The 17,265-nt window shown below is 35.9% G+C and overlaps 1 protein-coding gene across 2 annotated transcripts in view; it reads right to left on the reverse strand.

Moving 5' to 3' along the window:
• Window positions 1-1,107: 1,107 nt before the first annotated feature.
• tbx4.L (T-box 4 L homeolog) overlaps window positions 1,108-17,265 on the reverse strand; it is a 96,122-nt gene continuing 79,964 nt past the window's right edge. Inside the window, exons 6-9 of one of the 2 annotated variants that reach the window (XM_041582222.1) lie at window positions 10,939-11,091; window positions 7,468-7,556; window positions 5,661-5,905; window positions 1,108-3,261 (exon numbers count right to left, since the gene is read on the reverse strand). In XM_041582222.1, coding sequence (XP_041438156.1) covers window positions 2,639-3,261; window positions 5,661-5,905; window positions 7,468-7,556; window positions 10,939-11,091 — 1,110 coding nt within the window. In that variant the 3' untranslated portion in view covers window positions 1,108-2,638. The remainder of the gene's footprint in view (window positions 3,262-5,660; window positions 5,906-7,467; window positions 7,557-10,938; window positions 11,092-17,265) is intronic. The other variant, XM_018246836.2, reaches the window with a different exon arrangement.

Genomic DNA, 17,265 nt, shown 5'->3' on the forward strand with positions numbered 1-17,265 from the left:
GGAGAGGCTTCAGATGGGTTTTTTGCCTTCCTCTGGATCAACTGGCAGATAGGTAGTTAATAAAAAAAAAAAAAAAAGGTTGAACTCGATGGACATGTCTTTTTTCAACCTTACTTACTATGTTACTATGTTACTATCCTAAGGCAAGAAGCTGCAGTAGGTGTCTGAAGTGGAAAAAAACCTTCAGGAGCTTAACAATAAGGTAGCCAAATCCTTAGAAATGTTAGGGCTGCTGGGACCATACATGAGGCAAGTTAGTTATAGCCTTACTCCTGTTATAGTACAGACAAGAAGTGTAAGATACGTAGGGCTAGTGAGTAAGAGTAGCAATGTGCTCCACCAAAGAGAAGTAGTGGAGTTAGTATTTCCCTAGCAAAATCCCCCAGAGTAGAGACTTGAGTGTGATAGGGCTCAGGGTAATGCAAGGGCACAGCTGAGTTATTTGGAGAACTTCTGGTCTGAGTGACTGGGAGAAAGGATATTATGGTATAATTATTTTCAATAAAGAACAGCTATAGCATAGTGGAAAAGAGCTTCTCAAACAATGTAGGACAATGTATATGCTACTACAGAGCTAAAATGCCTTAACCTCAACGTAATTTCACCTTCACATTGACTACAATGCATTTCAGCGAAATTCAGTGAGATTTCATGGTTTCATTAACGTTTGCATGGTAAAACACTATAAATTCACTCATCACTATTTGTGAATAGAATCAGTATAACCCACATTTCTTTGGGTAATCCACATTGTCACACACAAACAAGTAAGATACAACCAAGTGCATTAGCCACCATAGTAACAAGCTAAAAGCACACATTAGTGAGTCAAACAAACCACCTTTGGCTGATGTTGGATGAAAATAAGAATAGCGCCCATTGCTATATGATGTCATCAATATGTCAAAAATTTGCATCTCTAGGGAACATCCATCTCACACAAACCCTGTGTCCAAAATCTAACAACAAAAATTATTGATAATCTCTTTTTAATCTGTTGGGCCACAGACCTTTCAACCTGTGGATTCAATATACCTCATATCTCTTCCCCTTGTTATATCACCTTATCTCTCAGTTACCTGATATCTCTGTGGCCTAAAAAATGGTGCCCATTAGGCCATGGGTGCGATGTCTATTTTTTTGACTTGTGTTTAATCTTACATTTACAAGATTTCTGTGTCTGACATATATATGCGTCACAGAGTAAGGCATTAAAATACAAATAATTATATATGCCTGTTACAGAATTTTATTTAGTACAAAATAAGTTAGGAAGTCAAGGAAGTTTTACCGGCCTATCCTAAAACTTGTTTAATAAACATTTAATAAACATATGCAAGTCCTATTCCCACATTATCCCTGCAGGATACATTGGGCCAGATTCCACGAATCCCATGAGAAAAAGTTATTTTATGGTTTATCACGTGAAAACTTATGGGACCAGATTCAGTTTGAGGAGGAAAACCTTTTTTCCCAGCTTAGTAACAGTTTGTGAATATATGTATGTAGATATTTTCTCAACAATACATCCTAAATTCACACAAGATTAAAAGCTTTTATTTTAATGACAACTCTCTAAAGTATTTTCTAGCAACTTTTGTTGTACTGTATTATTTTATTTATTGCCATCACTTGATTCTGAAGCTGCCAGAGCTAGAACAAATCTTTAGCCTTTACCATTAGAATGTTTAAAGAATTAGAATATTAGAATATTCATAAAGTCAATATGAATATCCACAATTCTTATCTTAAATGCTGTAACAGACAAATCAATTATTAATGCCGCACATATCACCAAATCACAACATGGGTTGAATGTTTCTTAGGCTGGGAAAATGTCTGACATTATGAATATCTTCCTGGGAAAGTCTGAGATTTATTGAAGAGCAGTGAGGGATGGGATGATGAAATCTTGAGTCACTGTCAGCATATAATATTTATAACTGCACAAATTAATAAAGATTACTGAAAAGCAACAGAAATTTTGGATTACAAGCAAAATGGCTTTTATGTTCTGATATGTACTGTAAATAAAATTACCATGCTACTTAATAGGGAAACCAGGAAATTTCCACATTACTTGGATCTAAGAAGATTTCTAAGAAAATATACTCTCTTGCATATAAAAGCTATTTTTCTTAGTTTTTAAAACAACACATTTAATTAAAAACAAACTTAAATAGACGTCTTTCAAAACCCTGGTAACATTTGTTTTTATTAAGCATTTCACCTGTTAAAGCAAAGCTTCATTGAAACATGTGGCTTGCATTTGGATATATATATATATTTATATATATATATATATACATATATATGTACTGTATAAATAGCTATTCAGCATGCAAAATTTAGTGATTTTCCACTTTTTTTGTATTTCATTTGAGAAATATTTTGATGCATGTCCTACTTTTCCAATGGTTCAGTTTTCCCAGTATTTGAAATATAGAAGACACAGGTCATCTGTATAGGTTGATTTTAAGAAGTCTATAGTGATAATATTTCTATATCCTCTATATCAAGCAATCTCAGATAAAAAAGGCTTTCTGGAGTGCAGGATACCAACAGGTATTAACGAAAGATATCAGATTGTTTGGGTCATAGAAGAATAACTCATATGTGGTGTCCATGGTAGCAGCAGTCATCCATCAGTCCAGTTATCAACAGTCCCCATGCCTGAATGATACTGTAGGGAGGATTCTCTGGATAAGGAAAAGCTTTGTGAATACAGAAATTCATTGGCTGTGTTAATATGAGGTGATGGGGGTTTTCGTTCACAGAGGGATGGATGTACCCTTTCTCTAGGAAATGATGATGAAGGGACTCTCTCCCGAACCTGTGACTGAGAAAGCTGATTGTAGACACTGAAGTGGGATTCTCCTGGAGGCTGAGAACCTTGCCCTGCAATGGCAGGCAGACGAGGCATCATTGTGGTGGTGGTAAAATGAGTGGGGAAAGGCTGATATGGCACAGTTTCCATTGTCTGAACACTGTAGCTAGTGTACGGAGAAACAGAAGTCCACATGTTACAGCTTAAAGGTGGAGGTGGAGGAGGTAAATCTTCTACCCCTGATACTCCAGCTATTTCAGCTCCTGAAGTAGAGTACATACACGGTTCCCTTGGTGTAACGTCATTGCGATATGTTGGGCTCAACATTTGCTGGTCATATGGCGGAGGAGATCGGAAATAGTGATCATCTGCCATAGATGATGAGGGATCCAGATAAGATCTCTTGCAAGGTAGGTCAAGATGGCGAGCCCCTTCTGTAAAACAATGGAGTATATATTTAAGCGATGGACATTAAGGAGTGATACTGAGAGAAAAATATAGAACATATAGATTGTCATTAGAAAAGATGTCTATTATTGAAAGGAATAATTAATGAAAACCATTATGGGCTTTAAGGGGCAGATTTATCAAAATGTAAGAGCTATGGTTTTTTTGGAATATTATGGGATTTTGTGGGATTTTGTGGGATTTTAAGAAGCGTCTTTATCAATGGATGAAAGATAGCATTCACCATTTGATAAATACACAAGTGGGTGAATTTGTCTGTGGTGAGCTCTAATCTTGCATTTTGTTTAATATGCCTCTAAATGTCAAAGACAAAATTTGTTATGGTGTATACCCTGCAATGAAAAGGGAACATGTCACAATTTCCTGACCTTCTATCCTTAGACTTAAGATGAGCATCCAGGCACTGCTCTCTGCACTGTTTGAGTGTTTGATTTTTCATCTGGCTGAAGGTAGGGAGGTACTCATGCTCCCAGAATCAGCACTTAGGGGCATACTCTTGAACCCTTTAATGCTCTTGCACTTGCATCCCCCGGTGACAAGAATGCAAATGATTGTTTTTTTCCTCATTAATCCGCAATTGTTTTGTATTTTATCAAGTGCCCAAGCCATAGACTTCACAAATGCAAAAGTACACCAAACAAATGCTGTTGTGTAAAAGTCATGGTAGCTGTCTTTCTTTTCTTGCAAAGATCGGTCTTTTATTTGGGGTTTTAGCAGTTTTCCTTTTTCAAATAATTCAGCAGCTATTTAATAATTGGATCTTTAATAACTTTCATTGCATTCATGGTTTTAGATAAAAAATTTTAATCGTGGTTTGGAAAACCTCTAATAACTCTAAAATGAGAATGTTAATAACTGGGCCTCCTGGATGCACATTTAATAATGGTCGAATTTCGAATTAATTTAAGTTTTCTCTAGTTCTCTATTAAATTCTAATATACTTGGAACTCGACTGGGGAGTTATTTAATAAAAAAATCCAATATCTAAAAATCGAGTAAAATTTTAAATTTGAATTTGAATTAAAACTCAAATTTTTGGATAATTCACAATTAGAATTTGAGAGTTTTGACCATAACAAAAATTAGAAATTAGAATTTTCAATTCTTTATAAATCTGCCCCCAATGTCTTTAATAAGTTGTTAAATGTGCAAAATATGCAAATAGTCATTGTCATAGATGTTGGTTGGGGAGGATGCCACCCCTAAAAGCCTTAGGCCTGGGCCTTGGTGGTCTTTCCATAAATCCTGGCCTGAGTCCTATTCTTACGTTTCCTATGGTGTGAAGAAAACCTTCTACGCCTTTTACACAGGGCATATTTAACACCCAACTTTGGAAAGGGCACAAATTAAGATCACACCTCCAGCAAAACAACTTTATGAAAAGCATTGCCATTGATTTGTAATATCTTTTATCATCAATGAAAATAACACATTAAAAGGATTCGGTCTTGATTGTTTATGATGTTTTTATATCTAAATTACATTATTTACATTGCAAATAAATCATTCTACAATATAAAATGTAATTCCAGATCCAGCAAGTGTATTTCTTTAGTTGTAATAGTGGCATGTAGGCAGCCATCTCAGATAATTTTGCCTGGTCATGTACTTTCAGAAAGAGCCAGCACTTTAGGATGGAACTGCTTTCTGGCAGGCTGTTGTTTCTTCTACTCAATGTAATTGATTGTGTTGCAGTGGGACCTGGATTTTACGATTAGTGTTAACTAGTGTTATTCTACCAGGCAGCTGTTATCTTGTGTTAGGGAGCTGCTATCTGATTACCTTCTCATCGTTCTGTTTTTATACTGCTTGGGGGAGAGGGGTGATATCACTGAACTTGCAGTACAGAATTAAAGAGTGACTGAAGTTTGTCAGAGCACAAGTCACATGACTGGGTACAGCTGGGAAACTGACAATATGTCCAGCCCCATGTCAAATTTCAAAATTAAATTAAAAAAAAATCTGTTTTCTCTTTTGAGAAACGTATTTCAGTGCAAAATTCTGCTGGAGCAGCACTATTATCTGATGCATTTTGAAATTTTTTTTTTCTACGACAGTATCCCTTTTAGCACATTGTACTGTTAGTAGAAGATATTTATTAATTATTATGCTCACCTCACATTCCAATAAAAATTCCCAGCATAATACATAACAACAGTCATTTATTGGGGTACATTTATACTTAAGCAGGTTCAAACTGCATTAGCCATCTGCAAAGAACATCTCTTAACTATAAACAAAAGTATTTACCAGTACCAACCCATATCTCACAATGAGAAGTATTTAAGGGTATTGTGGCATATTTCTGGAAATGTGTATCCTCCACAGAAGAACCAAGAACATTATAGTATTTGTTTTACTGTACCTCTTCTTTTTAAACAGTGATAAAACAAGCCAGAGTCCCTCTGTGCAGTGAAGGTATTGAGTGGCAAGTCCTGGGCGTCAGATGGGGCAAACTGCATGTGTGCTCCATTCTCATACTGATAATGCTGCAGGCCTTGGTGACTTCCATGAAGTGAACCAAGATCTGATTTGCCCGATAACTGTCCTGGGTGACTTGATATCAGTCTTTGCCTCATGATGCTTTTAGAAATCACAGGATATTCTTTGCTGCAGGAGAAATATCAATAGTTTACAATATTTAGGAGATGTCCAATGTATTAAAAGTGTATATAAGTTAAAACCCTCTGCAGGCTAAAATGTACCCTCAGCAGATTTATAATACTCTATATTCTTTTAAAACTGTGTAATTGTACCCTATACCTTAGCTTTGTAATTTCATTGCTTGTACCTGAGTAGGTACAATTGAATATTGTGCAATGGAGATTGTGTGAGGATTGAACTAGATGTCTCCACCAAGGCTAAGATTTCGTGTTCAGACCCACCATTTGGACAGAATTAATTCATGATAATTTCGCAGCTATATCCTAGTTCTGATTTATATATATCTACAATACATTAATCTTGACATATACTGGAGCTACAGCAAGTCTGGCCAGAGAAATAATGATGAGACCCAACACGCAATGGCATAAACACAGTTGTCATAAGATTCACATTTTAATACATTTCTTACAATTCTGACTACAATTGGTAAGACAGGGCCCGCCAGAGATTGCACCGAGAGGGGTGGGGCCCGGGTGCATATCCTGCGCCTGGGTCTGGAAGAGCTTAGTTACGTTTCTGGTTAACACATGAGAAATTATTATGGCCAGAGAGGTTTTCAGGTAAAAGGGCAAATATATTACAAATATATTAAAATTTGAAATGTATACAGTATGCAATTTGTATGCAGAAAAAGGTGTAACGTGAATGTCTACATGCTTGTGATTGATAATAAACAAAATAATAATGTACAGTAAGTTTCAATAGTAACAGTGATGTAAGTAGATGCCCAACAGCAAATTAAATTTAAGAACCTGAAATGTCCAGAGGTTGACCTGTTTACCAATATATATGTAAAATGTGTGTATTAATTAGGGCCTTATGGCCCCATACCTCCTGACCTCAAGGTCTACTTCTGCTTAAGTTACACCCCTGAATTAAAATAATACACATGAAGGTTATTTCGGTCTCCAGTAAATCACATTCACCTGAGACTATAGATGGCTATAGATTTATCAGAAAAGGGTTTAAATTAAAATAAATAAATAAATAAAATATATATATATATATTGTGCATACAGAGAAGATGGTATTTGCTCTATTTTTATTAGGAGTGTAGCCTCTACAAAGGCTTAATTATTCTTCCTGTAGTCTTTAAACACGTTCCAAGCCACAGTCAAAGGCAAAATAAGCCAGCTACTGTATCAGAGATTTAAAATGCTGGTGTAACAGAATTCTTGATTACGAGATGAAAAAATGTTGTTATTTGATGAATAAATGTACCCTTTGTTAGCTTGTGGTGGTGACTATTAATAGCAAGATAGTTTCAAGGTAGCATTTTCCATTCATGAATTTTATTTCTATGTCAAATATTTATTTTTAAGACCCTATACCAGCACAGGTACGAGCCAAGTGAATGTCTTCTTCCACCAAACTATGACTACTTTATAGTGTACGCTGTAAATAAAACCAAACATAAATCCCACTACACTACTATATGAGCACTTCCCTGTGTTATATTAGGTACATACAATTCCAATAGGAAATATACATAAGGTGTTTAATACCTTTGCAGACGCGCTACACGGAGGTCACTGTCATCACTCCCTCTAAAGCCTTTAGCAAAAGGATTATTCTCAATTTTCAGTTGTGTTATCTGCAACAAAATACAATATATGATACATCTGAAATAAAATGAATATGTTTATTTGAATACAGCGTGAAACAACTAAGTCTATAGAACAATGATTCATGGGGCTATAAAACATAGAAGTCGCTGTTGCTTATGCTTAGTCAAGGTTTATACTGACGTTGGAAACAAATGTTTTGGTATATCTCTGTATAAGCTGTGAGAAAATGTACATTCTGCTGTAGCAATGGATGTGAAAAACCATTAGGGGCTGCCCCAATTTACCTGAGTAACACCCCTGTACTTCTTGATTCCTGAGAGGGGACGATACTGCCATATGGCTATGGGAAGTTATGTGAAAGGCTGTGGCCAGACTGGCAGTAAAAACAGTAAAAAGTCTGCAGTTGAGTTCTTAAATACACAGTAAAATAACAAAAACAAAAAGCAAAGGTATAATGGCCCTCTAACTTCACATCTCTTTGCCTCAAGACTATGTTGTGGTTCATGAATATTCCAATCATGGGAATAATTTACTGGTGTAAATTGAGAAGAATCTAATAAAAACACCAATTTGCTGCTTGGTAAATCTCTCCTATTATTATTATAATTATTTATGTAGCTCATCATCTCCCATAGTGATTTATTCCTGTGTCATATTGGCTAAACAAGTAGTAGAACTGTCTCAAACCAAAGATCTATATAATTTTCAGTATGTATATCCTAGATGGACGATACTGACTGATATCTGTGTACCATGATTTGTCAATGGGGTAAGTTCCAAAATGTAATTTGCTGTACAAACGCAGATTCTCATCACTTCCTGCTGTTCCAATTGTTCGAGCTGTTTGTCTGAACAAATGGAACATTAAAAAGGTGGTCATACAGTTTGTGGTCGTGTCAGTCTGTTAGGCCTATGAGCTGATCATCATATATTGTACAGGACCGGCACTCGTATGGCTGCCTTTAGGCCTATAATTATATTAGTGCACATATGCAATTGTCTAGTATGTATAGCAAAATTGAGCAATCATATTCAACCATGATGTAATCAGCATGAATAACTTTTTTCTTATCCTTTTTGCAGGACCTTTTTGGACTGGATGAGCAAGAACTGCCTTATTTTGCACTGTAAACCACATAATGTATATGGTGATTTTTTAAAGTAGATGTGTAATAGGAACCCCAAGAGAAAAGTCTTGCTACTGGCGAAAAATGGAAAGCCCTGGCTAGAATCCCGTAGGAATGGACATTGTACGCCTTGTCTAAAGCTGTGTTATGTTTTATTTTAAAAGTCTGACATAATGTAATTGAAATAGGAAAAGTATGTCTGCTGAATGGTGGAAAAAATATTTTGAGAAAATGACAAAATAAACAAAATAGTAAAATGCAGTAAAAAGGTCAGCTGAGAAAGCATTTCCAACCTTTATAAAATGATATTATTGTGCCCATTCTAGCAAAGGAGGATTAAACCAAAACAGTCAGTATTTCGTCAACAAGTGTCACTGAAAGGAGAACTAAACCCTAAAAATGAATATGGATATAAAGACAATATGTTATATACTGCATTTATTGCACCAGCCTAAAGTTTCAGCTTCTCAATATCCCCAATGATCTAGGACCTCAAACTTGTCACAGGGGGCCACCATATTGGAAAGTGTTTGTGACACTCACACGCTCAGTGTGATTTGAGCAGCTGTTGCTAAGCTTAGTGGTTATCGCAAATTATCAAGAAGAAAATGAGGTTGGCCTGTAATATAATCTGATGCTACGGGGCTGATTATTAAATGCTGATGCTATTTGCACTGGGTTCTGAGCTGCCATGTAGTAATTATCTGTATTAATTACTATTCAGTCTTAAATTGTGACATATATATTCTATGTGTACTGTATATTTTGAGGGGGATACCCAACTGATCCAATTTGTGCAAGCACTGTATTTTGATTGATCTAAAGACATATGGCAGTTCACTCCGACATACAATTATTCCTTTATGAGATTAGGGTTCTGGATTTGGAATGACTCATCTCTCTCAATCCTAAAAAAAAATCCAAATTCCTTTTGATGGACTTTGCATTGAGTATTGGCTTGAATGCTTAAAATTTAAAGCTTTCATTTTCACAGGACACTTATTCAAGCCAAAAGCAAGCAGCTTGCTGCTATTTTATGGGTGCATTCCTCATCTGTTTCACCAAATACATATTCTGTAATTACTTCTTACCTTAGATTTATGGGTGAGCTTTTCTAGTCATTATTAGATTTGCTTGTTTCTTTTGAATGACACAGGAGAATTTATGAGGTCGCTGATTTATAAGTATATACTAAACAGTGCCAAATTCATTTTGCATTGCACACAGCTTTATTTGTATTTTCTAATCACTTTTTGACTTTCATATTATGCCAGTATGTATTCAGTCAAGGCCCCAATTCCATTAGTGGTTAAAATGTACATCTGCATGATTTTGTTTTATTATTCTACAGTTCCATTCCCTTCCACCAATGTATACAAATGATTAAAACTTCAAATACTGTATATTACATGTTTAACACATGGATGTTAATGCAACTTACTGAAAAGCATTTTCCAGGTAAGGGTGAAACTGTGCCCATTATTATTGAAAAGCATGCAGTATGTCTGAATGTTATTATACGTAAAGGTAGTTGAGGTTTTTAAGGATTTATGTACCAACCCTAGACAGTTAAGTGACCAATCAAATATTCAAATATAATTCAATAATATTTATATTCATATATAATTCAAATAATACTAAATGCATTAGTACATAGATTTGGAAGGAATAAAACATGAAACAACTTCTATAAATTTTTTGGACGCCTCACTTCAACACAACACAGAATAGATGGGTTCTCACCTATACAAAGACTCTTCAAATTATGAAGAAATGCATTCATTTTAAGATAGTTTTTGAACTAAATTCTGTTTGGTAAAGACTCCCGGTTTTGGAGTCTTACTAAGAAGGAAATATATGTAATAGTAACCAATTTTGAATGTTTGAATTACTGTAAGGGGTGACACCTATAACATGCTATTTGCTTTAGCAGAAAAGTGACAAAAACAGGTAAAGTATAATAATAATATTGAATCTACTTCAAAATATTCAGGACCGCTGGGTTGCCCTATATTGCCCCAAATTCTAGCCCCTCTAATCTTTATGCTCTAAACTTTTTAGGAATATTTACATAATCGTTTATAGTACTTTAACTAAAACTAAGCAATGCTCAGAAATGTCAACCCTCACAGAGATCTTCAAAAGTCATTAGTACTTACAAAACAAATTATTCTATTGTGTTAATTATGATACTGCAAATGTCTGCAACTTTTTTCACAGACATAAACTTATAAAAAACGTATGAATATTAAACATTTAAAAAAACAGCCTTCGGATTTACCTTGTGATTCTGGTAAGAGGTCACGGATATGAATGATGTCTCTGAAAAGACATGTGTACAGAAAGCTGTGTTCTTAGAACCAAATGCGTTATTTTCATCCGCTTTAACAATATGTAACCTTGGTTGGTATTTGTGCATTGAATTCAAAATAATCTGAAAAGTAAGAGGAAAATAGGAATATTAATTATATGTATTTTGTTGCATACAAATACATTTCCAAATACAGGATCTCTTGATTAGCAGAAAAATAAACAACACTATTAATTAAATAAGATAAATGTTAGATGACAATATTACATGTTTATCCCACTCCAGGCTGCAGGCCCCTAAACTAATAATGAAAAAATAAAGACAGTGCATAAGGACACAAAGGAGCTGATTTTTTTTGCACTAAAAATAACAAATTTAAATTATTTTCAAAAACTCATATTTCTGGTATTAAAGAGAAACTATCAATTCAAAATTCTGCATTGTTTCTGAAATAATCATGTTTATCTTCACTATTCCTCTATTAGCATCTGTTTCTCTTAATTCTGGCTTCATGCAGCAGTTGGGTGTCAGATGAATGATCCAATAAATCTTATAGCGGGAGGGGGGCTCCCTTTCCTAGCAGATGTATTAGAGCTCACTCAAATAACTGATTCCAGTACAAATAAAATCTAACAAAATAACTGCCTTTTGCACAAATTCTGCATGTAGAGAGACATGATGTCTGATGATTTTAATAGAGTGAGATCTAATACATCTTCTAGGCAAAAGGAGCCCCCCTATAAGATATATTGGATCATTCATCTGACACCCAACTCCTGAATGAAGAGAGAATGAAGAGAAACAGATGCTGAGAGAGGGATAGTGAAGATAAACTTGATTATTGCAGAAACGGAACAGAATTTTTAATTGATTGTATTTAGAAAGTTTCTTATTTCAGTATGCTGAAGCATAGATCCCTTTTAAGTATGTAGCACCTATTTGGGCAATCTTGACCACAATTGGTTAAAGTTTCCAGCTAACAGTATAAGCATGGGCCACACTGCGACTTACACACAGGGTCAGGGCCTTCACTATGTGGAAGCTCTCCCTTTATGGTGTAGTGGAACTACAACCCACCAGGCCACTGTACACAAAAAGAGATACTTGGGCGCCAGGAGGTTCTTTGGTGCAAACAAACAAACGGTTTATTGTCAGATACAATGACCACAGGTTTACTCCCACTGAAGATGAGGCTTTAGCACATGACACATACAGCTCACACAGTAACGGATAGACTCACATAGATAGAAACAGCATATGGAGAGGTACATATAACTCACTCAGAGCTTCAGATAATAGGTAATTCAGCTGAAGCAGAACTCCATTAGGCATTTGCAGAACATCAGTGCAACCATTCCCTCCAGGAAATTGTCAGGAAGCAGCATCTACCCTACAGTCCCTCTTCAGTGAGGTCCCTGCACTTGAGGCATTCCCACAGAGCCTCTGGGAGCTACTCCCTGCTGCAAATCCTTGTTGGAGCTTCAGCTGCTCTCTCTCTCTTACCTATCTACCTTTCTCTCCTAGAGAGACTATTACAAGTCTGCCCTACTATAGCTGACCTCATTCACGGGGTTGCCTAGTCCCCGACTTCTCTCAAGATCACTTGCTTCTCTGGGCCTTGCTGTACCCAGGCTCCCCTGGGCACACCCAGCTGGATCAGCATCCAGCAGCCAAATAGGAAGAGGCCGCTCCTTACACACACTATAATGCAGTGTGGCAGGAAGTTGTCATTACACCTCTTGGCCAATAACACTGACCTACACAGGATTTTGCCTTAAAGCCATAGGGGCAGATTAACCCCTATGGGCCCCTACAAGTATAAAAAACACAAATAACTCGAAAGTAAGTTCATGTAGAAGTCAATTGGAAGCTGTCTTAGGTAAATTTAAAGTTTTTAAAAAATGTATAGAATTATCTAAAGTTTATAGACCCAGAAAATTATGTATATAATACAATTCAAGGTATTCAAGTTTTTTCCAGATTTTATTCAGTCAAAGTTTTTATATTTTGAATTTTTATTAAGAAAGCAAACAATTGAGTTTTTATACTGGGAGTTTATTTGAAGAAGAAATAAACGATAAAATGACACAAATTCTAAATTTTGATAAATACTTCTGTAAGTAATGATTCATGTCTGGTACATGTGGATGAGACAACACAGTATTAACTAAGCAATGTCTCCTCTCTCACCTACCTTGGGAAGTGATAGGAGACAGTACTTGGTTGTCAGGAGTGTTTAACTTTTTTTTAACAGTTTTTGTGGTTACAGTGACACTGAGGGGTCTCATACTCCTTTTGGTTTGGACATGTATTTACTCAATGTAAATACATTTTGCCTTTGAATAGCCCCTTGATAACAGTGTTGTAGCACAGTTGAAACAGCAATAATTTAAATTAAGTAATCTCTAAGGGGCAGGGACCATACTCTTGCCTCCTTTAAATTAAGCTCTTATACCTATATGTAATAAAGGGCACTAAGTTTGCCCAAGAGCAGAAACCCACAGCAACCAATCAGCAGGACGCATTTACTGGTCACCTTTTTAAAAGCAAACATCTTATTGGTTGCTATAAAGGCATGCCAGTTAAGGCCGTTTTACGTTTTTGAAAGACTTATTAAAGCACTATTATATTTTTTACATTTTACAATACATTTTCCATATTGTGGACAGAATATTTGGCATGACTAGGCATTCACACATTGATCATAGAAAATTATGACATTAAGGGGCAGATTTATCAAAGGTCGAGGTGAAAATAAAAATAAAAATCTTAACTTTGACTTAATCGAAGTTTTTTCGACCCTGGATTTAAATAACCTTTTTTTTAGGTTTTATTTAAATTTAATTATTGACCAATAAAAGCCAGTTACATTGGTGGTTGGTACATTAATGATTCTCTACTCTGTGCAGGGTTGCCAGGAACAACCAATGCTGCCAGCAGAAGATAACTTTTAGTATATATATATATATTATTACTATACTACTATATAGTAAAGTAAGTATAGATACGAAGAAAGGAGGAAGGAGGGGGTAGATTGTGTGGTATACATTAATACATATTGGCACATTTAATATTCTGTTAGCTATAATCGTGGGGTGTGGATGTGTCGAGTGTGTCAGACCACAGGCCCCAGACTTTTCAAGTTTGTCTGGGCAGCCTCTACTCATTTAAGAGATGAAGTGCTCCATTTATTAGAAATATTGCAGTAGGCAATCTTCAGGATAGGAATGTCCCGTTTTCTGTGGAACAGTCCCGATTTTGACAGCTCAGCCTGCAGTCCCAGTTTCTTACTGAAAAGTCCTGCATTTTCCATAAGAGGCTTGTGGCAGAGAGCCCAGAATACTCAGCACCTGCACTCAGATACAATTATAACTAATAAGATAAGCAGGTCTGTTGAATAAAAAAAACTTCATTAGCAAAACTGTAATAACCTATAAAAACATGACCCTTAAACTCACAGAGATGTATTCAAAATGTCCATAACCTGCCAAATTTTATAACGTTTTGACCCTCATTTAAGTTTTCAAATGTTGGGAGGTATGATGTTCTCCACCAGTCTCAAAAAACCTGCCTCTGGGGACCACAAATTTGTCACATCAAGGGTTTGTACTAGAAAGGTTACCACTTTTCTCTCAGTGGGCAGGACCCTTAGGCATGTATGTACATGTACTGTACATGCATGTACCTGTGCTAGCCTCACATTCATATATAGATTTGAGGCCCATGGAATGCAGTCGTACAGGTGTAAGGTAAGTCCTGTGTATTGTGTGGTATTGTATCAAGATATTATTTTAAATAACTATTTATTTCCTTTGCTATCTTCCCTGCTTGCAGAATAAAAAACATTTATCACACAGATTGCCCTAATCCTTTTGTGTGTGTATAACATATGATGGCAATGCTCCATGTGTAGTTTTTGCTATATTTTAAAGTACTCTCTTTCTCTTAATTCCTTTTGTGGTTTACTTATACAGGTATGGGACCTGTTATCCAGAATGCTTGGGCTTGGGGTATTCTGGATAACGGATCTTTCAGTAATTTGGATCTTCATACCTTAAGTCTACTAGAAAACCATGTAAATATTAATTAATCCCAACAGGCTACTTTTGCTTCCAATAAGGATTAATGATATCTTAGTTTAGATCAAGTAAAATGTACTGTTTTATTACTACAGAGTTAAAGGAAGTCATTTTAAAAAATTGGATTATTTGAACAACATGGAATCTATGGGAGACAGCCCTTCCATAATGTATGTATGTGTGTGTGTATGTATATATATATATATATATATATATATATATATATATATATATATATATATATATATATATATATATATATATTTCATCTTCAGAAAATACCCAGCTCTGCAGTAGCTCAGCTGAACAATTCTAGTATATCGTGTTATGCTCATCTGTGTCCCAGACAAGGGAAAAGCTGATGACCATCTGGCCTCAGGTATGACAGCCAAAAAGACATTTTTCAGAGTCCAGGCAGAAGTACTACTATTATTTTTAGCAGTTTATTTTCATCTGATTGCAAAACACATTCACACTATCACACATAAAATTTGTGAGGGTGTTAATGTGGATGCAGTGATTTGTCAAAGTTAGGAATGAATTTAAAAGTGGGACTATGTGCGCTTTGGCGACATAGATATGAAACCTCTTCATTGTAATGTGCAGTTGGCTTGCTTAAATTTCAACAAGCTGAAACACGCCAAGTATTATAGAAAGTGCAAAGTGGAGCATATTCCCATGTGAGAAAAAAGTATAAAAATATTGAATTATCCCAGTAAAGTTATTGAACTATGCATTAGGTGCCACAGGTTAAAATTAAAAACTGTTTTTAATTGCCATTTAATTGTTATTGTTATTATAAATCATTCTTACCTGAAAACAGTCAATGTTCCCAAAATAACTGTCTAAGGACTGGCTTACATTTGAAAGCATGGTGGAATTAAAGAAAATACAAGCAGAAAATCCACAGCATTTTAGGTAGTTTTGATTCAGGCTAGACAATCACAAGCTATATGCAAATCTAGGGACATAAATGCTGCAGTAAATGTCTAAAATGTAAAATAATGTTCCCACAGTAACTTCTTTGATGCAGGCAGAATCCACAATTAACATAAACATAATTAACATTACACAGAAATTGGGGAATGCCCTTTTAGTACACAGCTGATTAATAGCAGTGTAAGCCATAAAGATAGGTAAATAGCTTTGAACTGCAAAGCTTTATAATAGATTGATTACCCATACAGATAAATCAAGAGTCTTTTAGTATATTTCTAAGTAAAAACAGGCTTATTCTTGATAACATAACTAATGGGAACTCACTCAAAAACATATGCAGAAGAAAACAGGTATCATATACAAAAAGGCTACCTGCTCACAGGCCTGGATTTGTGGTGAGGCCACATAGGCCCAGGCCTAGGGCTGCAACATATTAGGGGCAGCATGCCGCCCAGCCGCTTTCCGGAGAGCACTGAGCAGCACAGGGCACTTGCACCGGAGGGGTATGTTGGCGAGCGCTAGGAAACGGGGGGCGGGGCACCTGCCTGCTCACAGACCCAGTAATGAGAGGCAGACCAAAAATGACAGGCTCACATCCTTTAGCTAATGGTAGACAAGCAGTGTTGGATCAAAACTAAATGGAGCCCTAGGCTGGCTAGTGATGTGGGGGTCCTCACCTTAATTTCTTTACAGGTGCTTTGTAGTATCTGGAACAGTATCCCCCTCAGTTCCAGTCAGAGTGAAATTAGGGGACTCAGCAAGCATGAACTTGCATGTAGTGCCCCGCAGCAAATTTTTTTAGACCACACCTTCTTTGGGAGGCATGCCTGATAAGCCACTTCACATTTTACAAATACACCATCAATGAATATAAAGATAATTAAGCATCTATTAGCTTTTTCTAAACCACAAACGTCATCATTCTCAGACAAAAGCCAATGATGCATGCAGACATGTCAATTCCATTTATATTGCTCACAAAACATTTTGCAAGACGAATCCAGTTGCAGTTTCGTGTATAATACCTCCAGGACTCATAGCAGGATAAACAGTGGCAATTTCATGTAAAGTACCCTAGAACTCATATTAGGACGAGTGCAAGGTAAGGAGAACAATAACACAGCACATACACATACCTCCCAACATTTTGGAAATAAAAAGAGGGACAATATTTTGTGACCATGCCATTACCATGTTCATTTTACAAAATCTGGCATGTTATGAAAGTCTGAACATATTTCTGTAGTTTTTTTTTCAGTTATTACAGTTTTGCTAATGA

This window comes from Xenopus laevis, chromosome 2L (genome assembly GCF_017654675.1).
Source record: "Xenopus laevis strain J_2021 chromosome 2L, Xenopus_laevis_v10.1, whole genome shotgun sequence".
Lineage (NCBI taxonomy): Eukaryota > Metazoa > Chordata > Amphibia > Anura > Pipidae > Xenopus > Xenopus laevis.